Source organism: Kryptolebias marmoratus, linkage group LG2, assembly GCF_001649575.2.
Source record: "Kryptolebias marmoratus isolate JLee-2015 linkage group LG2, ASM164957v2, whole genome shotgun sequence".
Classification (NCBI taxonomy): domain Eukaryota; kingdom Metazoa; phylum Chordata; class Actinopteri; order Cyprinodontiformes; family Rivulidae; genus Kryptolebias; species Kryptolebias marmoratus.
In genome coordinates this window covers 1,669,367-1,679,063 of record NC_051431.1, presented here as the reverse complement: position 1 = coordinate 1,679,063, position 9,697 = coordinate 1,669,367, and the positions used below count along the sequence as shown (strand labels likewise).

The 9,697-nt window shown below is 41.3% G+C and overlaps 1 protein-coding gene across 3 annotated transcripts in view; it reads right to left on the bottom strand.

Annotated features, from left to right (window-relative positions):
- Positions 1–2,160: 2,160 nt before the first annotated feature.
- eml2 (EMAP like 2) overlaps positions 2,161–9,697 on the bottom strand; it is a 33,648-nt gene continuing 26,111 nt past the window's right edge. For 2 of the 3 annotated variants that reach the window (XM_017437158.3, XM_017437161.3), the window contains 15 exons: positions 9,310–9,379; positions 8,427–8,537; positions 8,240–8,335; positions 7,950–8,084; positions 7,643–7,742; positions 6,955–7,109; positions 6,670–6,795; positions 6,459–6,590; positions 6,315–6,382; positions 5,402–5,490; positions 5,229–5,326; positions 4,956–5,043; positions 4,757–4,852; positions 4,351–4,481; positions 3,281–3,406 (listed from right to left, as the gene is read on the bottom strand). In XM_017437158.3, coding sequence (XP_017292647.1) covers positions 3,281–3,406; positions 4,351–4,481; positions 4,757–4,852; positions 4,956–5,043; positions 5,229–5,326; positions 5,402–5,490; positions 6,315–6,382; positions 6,459–6,590; positions 6,670–6,795; positions 6,955–7,109; positions 7,643–7,742; positions 7,950–8,084; positions 8,240–8,335; positions 8,427–8,537; positions 9,310–9,379 — 1,621 coding nt within the window. Of the gene's footprint in view, positions 3,407–4,350; positions 4,482–4,756; positions 4,853–4,955; positions 5,044–5,228; positions 5,327–5,401; positions 5,491–6,314; positions 6,383–6,458; positions 6,591–6,669; positions 6,796–6,954; positions 7,110–7,642; positions 7,743–7,949; positions 8,085–8,239; positions 8,336–8,426; positions 8,538–9,309; positions 9,380–9,697 lie in introns of all 3 variants that reach the window. The other variant, XM_017437160.3, reaches the window with a different exon arrangement.

Genomic DNA, 9,697 nt, shown 5'->3' with positions numbered 1-9,697 from the left:
AAACCCAATTGAGAACATTTGGGGATGGATGGCAAGGGAAGTTTACAAAAATGGACATCAGTTCCAGACAGTGGATGCCCTTCGTGAAGCCATCTTCAACACTTGGAGCAACGTTCCCACTAGCCTCCTGGAAACACTGGCATCAAGCATGCTTAAACGATTGTTTGAAGTCATCAACAAGAATGGTGGAGCTACTCATTACTGAGTCCTTTTTTTTGACACTTTGATTTCTGTTTTGGGGGGTTTTTGTTTTTTTTTGAGCTATGGTCTTAAACTTTTGATCAGCTGAAAAAAATCATGTCTGAGTGTAAATGCAGTTTGCAGAAAATTCCCTGTTCAAAAGTTCTGATTTTTTCCTTTAACATTGTGAAGCTCTACTTAGAACCTTCTTAAGATCCAATAGTGCAAAATGCAAATTCTTGCAATTTTTTGACTGGTCTTAAGATTTTGATCAGGACTGTATATCGATACAGAATTTATTTTTTATTTTAAGACCTGATAATATCACAAAGGAGGCATTAAAACAGCATCGGTGGTGAAATCTGGACTTTGATGAAGCGGTTCCTGTCTCCAGCTGTGTGTTTGTTTGTTTGTTTGTTTGTTTGTTTGTTTGTTTGTTTGTTCTGTGACATCAGTAGCTGATGTACAGCAGATTTCGGCTGATTTCGGAGCTGCTGTGTGTTTGTGTTTGCACGCAGCGGCCTCGGGGGGCTGGACTTTTACTAAAGAGACCTCCGACTGTCACAATCTTCCGTCCTGTTTTATCTCATTAAGTGGCTCGGGGAACATGAGAACAACTCGGTTCCATTTCTGTTCTCACGACACATCTTCCTTTAAAAAAAAAAAAAAAAAAAAGAAAAATGAAAAGTTTCCTGCGCTTGACTTTTATTTATCTTATCTTCCTCAAACATTTCTGAGGATTTCACAGAATAAAGGCCCAAACCTTTATTGTTTCTGTTAGAGGATCAGTTCTTCAGGGATTTTGAGTAACTTTGCTTCTGGAACGAAGACAAAATAACTAACTTTACTGACAATTTGTTTATTTTATTATAGCAAAGTAGTCTGATTCTTTAATTTATGACCCGTCCTTCACCTTTGACCCGTGACCCCTGAACAAAGTGAGTTTAGAAAAGAATAAATCAGAAACATTTCAATATTTCTCATTAGAATATACAGTTTTAAATAAAATGATCGGATGGGATTCTTTATATTTAAAATTATAATTTTATGGAATAATTACACAATAATTACTTGGCAGAACTCTAAACATCTTGAAAACTTCAAGGATAGAAGAAAAAATAAAAAATTACTTTAAGCAGCCGACTTCTGAACTGTAAAATGAAAAAAACGGAGAGGGCAGTATAATTTATTTTATTTTATAATTTATGGGGGGAAAAGCTAAAAACACCACAGAAGTGATTCCCAGAATTTCACTCTAAAAGTTCTGCTAACATATGACGCAGTGCTGTTTTTAAAAACTGTAAATTTGACAGAACCGTCTCTTGTTTCTCATTGTGTTATAAACATTTACAGCAGTTCATGTTGATTCGTGGCTGACAGAATTTTACTGTAAACTGAAGCCGACTGTTTAAGTGATATTATGTTTGAATCAGTGAATATTTATAATTCTAAAACACTCACATATTGTTGTTCACTTCATGGGTTTAAATCGGAAAGATTTAGTTTCTCTTTAGCAGAAATTAAAGTAAAAACTGTAATCCAGAACAGGTTCACAGAAATGTTTCAGATTAACTATTTTTGTGCCTTTTATAAATTTGTGAACATGAAATCATGTTTCTGTTAAATTAGAAATAAACATTTATATACAAGTTTTGATTATATATGTAATTACTGAATGTATAAACCATTCTGTCTGAGATGAAGAGATTATAATTTATTATTTCCACCTTCTATGATCTCAGCTTCCCTTTTACCCATCTCTAAGGTTTAGACATGCATAAATCAACAATAGGAGCTTTGTAACCATTAAAACTGCTCATCAGTGGACTTCAGCTTTTATATTTTGTTATAAAATATTTAGTTTCTAAAAGTGGCATCGTTCTGTTCCACTGAAAGTACAAGACTTGTTATACGAGCCACATATTTTACTGCAAAGATTCAGCACTTTTTGTTTGTGACAAAAGATAAACAACAAATACATGTGGGTAAAAAACCAAAACTTTATTAACAAAACAGAAAGGTGGCGAAGCACAGCTCATTCTCATTTCAGAAGCACAGCAGCCAGCCTGACCGTTCTGCCACAATAATATTAATGACATCCACTGTTGTTACAGATAAATATTAAAATACTACAGCCACTCAAATATACTGCATAATATAGACGTTTACTCTAGAGATTTCTGCAACATTATCAGCATCTACAGCAGCCTGTCATGCTCGTCGCCTTGCACTGCAGCGCCATCTAATGCCTCCTCAGCACAGTTACAGCAGAACAAACAGCAGTCTGCAGAAGGGGGGTGATAAAACGGACACTTCATACCGCTAACTACCTCCAAAAGCTCGACAAAACACTACGAGACAATCTGCACCTCAGGAGACTTTGGAAGTCAAGTTAAAGGAGTGGAAAGTGGAAGAGAACGAGGCGATGGGCTCAGAGGAGGGAACGCCACCTACTCCAGGACCCGGATCATCCACCGTCCTCTCCAGCTTTGGAATATCAAAGTGTGAAAAAGTTACATTCTGCTCTAATAGATCCCTGAAAAAAAGTTTGTTTCAAGCCTGAAGGGGAAACTGGTTTCTAGCTACAGGAGAGGCCGGAGCATGTTCCAGGAACGAGCCTCGTTTGAACCCGAAGAGTCCAAATCGGAACATCGAAGCTCCTTTCTTACAAAACCAGCTGATTTCCTTAAACATTCAGGGGTATGTTTGCATTTTGTGTTTATTCTTTTTGAAAAATCAAACCCCAGCTGTGTAACATTCATTTAATCCTGCTCTGTAAGAAAGGAGCCTCATCTTATTTGAAGTAGGTGAAATTCCCAGATAAAGGGGATTAGAATGGACACAGTTTAGGCACAATAAGTACTAACGGTAAAAATCACAGGCCAGTCACGCGTTTAACAGCTTCAGCATCCCGCTGCCTGCGAGTTATTTCTTTATTTTACAGTAAATCTGCCGTGACATCAGTGCGTCGGCGCAGCAGAGAGTGTGTAAGTTTCCGGTAGGCACGGAGGAGCGCTGCCACCTAACGGCAGGAAGTGAAGAATCTGGAGGAGAGGTGAGATGTGGTGCTGGTCTCTGAGGGGAGGATGAACAGCGTTACCTAGGCAACCACCCACTGCAGGATGCTGGTGTCCTTCCCGCCGTTGGAGATCAGGTGACTGTTGTTGTGCAGGAAGGCCACGTTGGTCACGTGACTGCTGTGGCCGCCGTACTCGTGACTTGGAGCCTGCAGGAAAAAAAAAAGTCCAATAACAAGTTTCAAAGCTTTTGCCCATGCCTGTGTGTATATATTATTGTTGCCACACCTAACTGACTTCAGCAAACACAAAAATCTACAAATTAAACTAAAACTTGGTGAGGCAGCAGCTGAGAGTGCTGACAGATTCCACAACATCACACATAATATTATTTACAAGCTGTCACTCTGTCCCATCTCATCCTGAGATGATCTCTGTCTAAAACTCATGAGAGACGGCGGGCGATATGCATTCCTTCGAGAAATGCCAAGCCTTTCGTTTCAGATTCGTTTTATCGCTCTGCATGTTAGCTTCGATGTCGGACTCACTGTAAGAGAATCCGGGACACATTTGAGTCTGAAAAGTGCTGAGTGAACACGAGCCTCGTCTTTGTCCTAATTTAAATACAGTTTACAGGAACACACACACACACAACTGCATGGATGTCCTGAGTGCAGCCTGTGTGTATCTACGTCTTTATCTGTTTTTATAGAATAACACAACTGGACGGACACCTTTAGTCTCATCCTTACATCAGTTTTTCACAAAGAAACAACCTTTTCATTTACTGTATTACTCTTTTGCAACAAGCAGAAGGACACCACAGTAACAGAATTTGGACAGTCTTTCATGCTTTGCACACGTTCTGGTTTAAATCATCAAATGCCTTAAATTCCCCTCCTGGAGCTTTAATAACATCTTCTACCTGTTGGAGCATCTGGGAGTCTGAGCCAATCTGAAAACTTGAACCTGTTTTTGATGATGATTGTCTTTTCTGCAGAACTTTTAGCGTTTATGATGTTAATGCATCAAACACAATCCAGGAATAAGTGCTGGATGACTTCACAGTATTAAACATCAGTGAAATAACTGAAACTGTGTGCAGACATGCAGACAGGAACTGTGTAAGAACGTGTGAGTTTCAGAGACCGACCCTTGGTTGAGAACAGGGGAAGGAGAACAAGTGCACTTTGCCAAAATCATCAGCAGAGGCCAGCAGGGATCCGTCATGTGACCTGCACACTGCGTTGATGTCCGTGCCGTCTGCTCCATCTGGCCAAATTCCTGCGAGACAAAGAGACAGAAGAAAGCAGCGGGAGAGTTAGAAGGAGACAAATATTGATGTTAACTCCATGTTCTGTTTCAGCCTGAGGAAAAACACAAAGTCAGGAGAGAAAGCTTGACCTGGGTCTGCTCGGTAAACGTTGCATAAATCCAGCAGGACAGACGTTTGAAGCTGCCACCGGGCAGGTGATGTTCAACGTTCAACACCGATCAGGGACTTTTTTTTACGAACAAAACCATCCCAGTGCTGCTGTGTCTCTTATTTAACGACCTACCAAAGGTGCTGAAGCTCAGCGTGCAGGTGTAAGTGGCCCACTCCAGGTTGCGCACTGTGTCCATGTTGGTGACATGTTTCCCGCTGCCTGCCTCCCCTGAAAACAACAACAAGAAAACATTTCTCACACTCGGTCAAGTTTCTCCTCCTGAAGCTCGAAACCCAACAACAGTTTACACAGATAAAGGGGTAAGACCTACAGAAGAGGATCTCGTAATCTCCTGAGTTGGTAACAAGAAACTGGCTGTCTGCCGACCAGTCCAGGTGGGTAACGAAGCTGGAGTGACCCTGAGGAACGAGAGAACCAAACAAAATGAGAACATTTCAGCTTTTATTTTGAAACTTTAAACAGCAGTTCTAAAATCTGCTGCTGCTTTACGAGTAGGATTTATTTCAGCCTTTAGGGTTTTTCCTGAAAGCTCTAAAATATCATTTAAAATGTGTTTAGCTACATGGTGTGAAGATGGACCTACCACACATTTCCCCACGCGGCTGTACTTTCGGCCGTTCTCAGTCACAGCATAGATGTACACAAAGTTGTCGTGTGAAGCAACAGCCAGGAAGTTCCCGTCTGCAGACGCACAGAGCTCACCGTTAACCGAAGGACCGAAACATGTTTGTACTCAGTGCGTCGGGTGGATTTTACCTGGAGAGTATTTGACGTTAGAAATGATCTCGTTTCCATCCGTGTGCACAGAAACCAGATCCCGAGAGTCGGTGTCCAGCACCAACCACCTGAAACACACGTGGGACACCAAATAAATCACAAGTATGAACAGAAACTTGGAATCTCATGACTTTTTAAAATGTGGGCGATCATGTAACTGCATGTGTTTGTCTGTTAGCAAACCATCTCATGAACCAATAGATGGATTTTAAGTTTTTTCAGTAATTATTGAAAGTTTCCCTCAGTATAGCTGGCGCTCAGGAGTCTCACAGGATTATCTGAGGATGAACGATTCGAAGTTTTGGGGCCAAAATGATTCAGATTCTTTCTCAAACTTTATATAAGTAAGTCATCCTGAAGCTCACAAAGTGTTGGATTGTTCACCCACTAATAAAGAACGAGAGCTGGGATTGGACAATCATGAAACAGTCAATCCCATTTAATCTTAGCAAAATGCAAAAACGGCCATAACTCAGTTGCTTTTACAGATAAAACTTGTTGTAGCTGAGAGGCATAACCAACACATACTCCGAGGGCTAACAGATCACTTCTTTCTTTAAAAAGGTAATATTATGGTGACAGGCATTCCTCCAACAAGTCAACGAGGTCACAGGTCACCAAAGTGTTAAAAGAGGACAGTTTTTAATGGTTTTTTAATTGTAAAACTGACAATTAAGTCAAATTTTAGAAGCCTTTTACAGTCTTTTATAATGTTTTCTGTCTGATGTCACAAATAGGATTAAAAGCCTTGAAGGAATGCTGTTTCCTGAAAGTTTGATTAAAATCTGTCCAGTGGTTCATTATGGTAACACACTACCAGCAGTGGGTGATAAAGATCAACAAATCAAAGCTTAGACATTAGAAGGGTGAAAGTTTCAGCTGAGAGGCCGACCTTCCAGTCATGGTGCCCACGGCCACAACAGCCCCGCTGGGATGGAAACCTGCAGACCTCCCCGGATCCTGACACAAGAAAACATCACATTAGCTGCTTGTTCGGTTTTAGATTCGACGCTCATTTATTTCCTCGTCCTCTCACCTCGATGGTTTTGCTCCAGAGGGGCTGATGGGAGTCGATGTCCCAGAGGTGGACCTGTTTGTCCTGAGAGCAGGTGACAAACTGCTCCATGGAGGGATGGACGTCCAGACCCCACAGCTCATCTGTGTGACCCTGTCAAACACGCCACACGTGTCATTTAACGCGTCGGGGGAGGGGCTTGATCGAAACAAACATTAAACGGTTCGTGCACCTGAACAATCGGGGTTAAGGTATCGGGGAAGGCTGCTTGGATGATGGCGTTCTTGGTCGTTCCGATGAAGAGTTCACCTGGTTTCCCTTCAGCCAGAGCCCGGACGGGGCCAAGGGCTTCCCCCACCTGCACGCACCACAAAAAGGTCCGAAAACGCAGTCGAATCATAATAATGTGGTGCTTCATCTCATCATAGCCTTGCTGATGATGTTTTACATAAACTGCTTTTTTATTATTATTTGTGCTTTTATTTTTAAGATCCCAAGACTGCTCCACCCCTCCTACCTCCATCTCAGCCTGTTTCCTGTAGTTGTGGTCCCACAGCACCACCTTGCGGTCTTTCCCGCCCCCAGACACCATGGTGCCATCCTTCAGGACACAAATGGAGAAAATGCCGCCCTCGTGTGCGCCTGAGACCACCTGGCTGATGCGGTTCCCACCTGTCCCAGCACAAGAGGAGGAGCTTCAGCAACACAAACACCCCCTATGGATATATTTTAGCAGCAAAGCAAACCAGTTTGGTTTTATCTTCATAAGCTCCTATGATTTAATTAGAGTGAATACTAACCCAGCATTTAATTTTACGGTTTTTAATTTTTCTGTACATTCTTACTACTTGTGCACATTTTGTCCTAAAATGTTCAGCTTTGACATTTACCACAAAACACCCTGTGAGATGTTGACCTTTACTTACTTTTCTGTTTTATTATAGGGCTGCTTTGACTTTGTGACTGCGCTGTTTTGTCTTATTCTTTGTTTTGTTCAGCACTTTGCTCCTTTGGTTGTTTAAAAGGCTTCATAAATCAAAACCGGTATGGTACGGTAGGTTTGTCAAATTTAAACTAAACTCAGTTCCTTCAGAAACATTGTTCTCTTTGCATTCTTGCTTTGAAGCAAGTATGTAAAAGTTAATTTTCTAGTTAAGATGTAAAACAGCAACTCTTCCTCTCAGACGGCCTGGTTTTGATTCTACCTTTGGCCCAGACGTAGATGTTTCCACTGGAGTCTCCTGTGATGGCGTCTCCGTTTTCAGCAAAAGCCACACACAGCACATACTTTGGTTTCTCGTGTTTCTAGGAAGAAAGAAAAAAAAACACAAAACATCCTGTAAAGCTGTGTGGTAGACCACATTTTCTTTAACCTGTGGTGTTTTTAACTGGAGATGGAGATGCTCTGCTACCCTAACAAGGTTTTCTTGTGTACGGGGGCACTTCCTGATAAATTCAGTAAAAAGGTTCCCGTCCCGTGAAGGTTCAGAAAGGCCGGGTCAGTAACCGCACCTCAAACAGGCCCTGTCTCTTGGTGAGAGTGCTGCCGTCCATGGTCCAGAAGTTGATGTTAGACTTTCCACAGGTCACGATCAGGTTGGTGTCCATGGGATGAAACATGGCTGCCAGCACAGACTCGTTGGAACACTGCCGGGGGAAAGAAGCGCTCGTTTTATATAACAGTACAAGACGATATCACATCTCTCTTCTCATTCATTCAGCTTCTTCATTTAAGAGCAATAATATTTCATTTATGATCAGTAACAATGCTGCTGTATGGAAGAGATTATAAACGTGATCACCTTGACGTCAGCCAGTTGTTTCTCCTTCTGCCAGTTCCAGACCGACAGGATGTGATCGTTGGCGTCATCCACGGCGCACAGGAAGGTTCCACCGTTCTGGATGTTGAAGCGGAGCAAAGTGTCGTCAGCAGATAAAACATGAGCGCGTTCTTATTTTAGCTACAGCGCAGGACCGAACGCTGCTCACCGACTTGGAGAAAGACACGCAGGTGACCGCCCGGTCAAACACCCCCATCCCGATCACGTGGAGGGTGTTGAGGCTCACCGAGTCCCAGACCCGGACGTGAGGAGCAAGCAGCTGGACAGACAGCAGAAGAAGAACGACATCTGGGCTTAACATGTCAGAGAAAATGTTACAAACCATTCTGCTTCTGTGTTGGATGGCATAGATTTAGATAACTGATGTCACTACCAACATAAAAAACTAAAAGTGTTCAGATTTGCAGAACAAAAACACATCAGAGTGTTAAAACTCAGCCTCCACATCTTTATTCCCATAAAACTTTACATAATGCTGCATTTTTCTGTTTGAGGAGTCACTAAGATGTGCAAACTATCAATATTGTCAAAAAGAAATCTAACATTTTATCTTCCTACCATAAAAATCTCCCTCATTGTTCTTTAATTTCTTCTCAGCCGAAAGAAATTGAACTTATTTCTAACACACAAGTAAACTAAACCAAAAGGTTAAAAACAGTTCGGATTCTTTGCAACTGGCTGTTATAAAAAGAAACATTTTTAACACTGAAGATAAAAAGGTGGAACTGTTAAAACCTAAACATGTTCTGAGGTTATGGTGCAGATATGAACCGTGACTCAAGCAGAAGTCGTGTTTTAACTTGCCGACTCGTTACTTGGAAATAGTTCAGTTTTCCTGTTTGATCCAAGAAAGTCAAATGTGTTTAATGAAAACCTGAAGGAAATCTGTCAGCTTGTGATTAAAAGGAGGCAGGATTTAAACCTCTTTTATCTTTTTACTCTTTTGTTCATGCAAACAATTTTTTCTGAAAAGTAAAACTGTCTCTCAAGAAACTTGTGTTATTATTTAGAAACGCGTAGCTTTGGCGTACCTTCCCATCCTTGGAGTTTCCAGCCACTTGACCCGTTGCTATAGTAACCATGTCAGGATGCACGCTCAGGCTGGGAGGATAAAAAGTCAAAAGTGAATATTTACACTACTTCAATGTGTCTAAAAGCTTTAAATCCAGTTTCAAAACGGGATAAATTCAGTAAAACTAATAATTAGAACAATCAGAGCTGGAGAAACTGTCATTTCATCACAAACAGATTTACTTCAAGCTTCCTTCTGCTTAGAAATTTAGACTGGAGCATTAAATATTTTTACAATCTGTTACACTTAAACAACATTTTACAGATCTTGTCTGTAGTCTTGATTTTTAAACATACATTCATCACAATTATTCAGTCTCTGGAATAATAAAAACGGGGGGGGGGGGG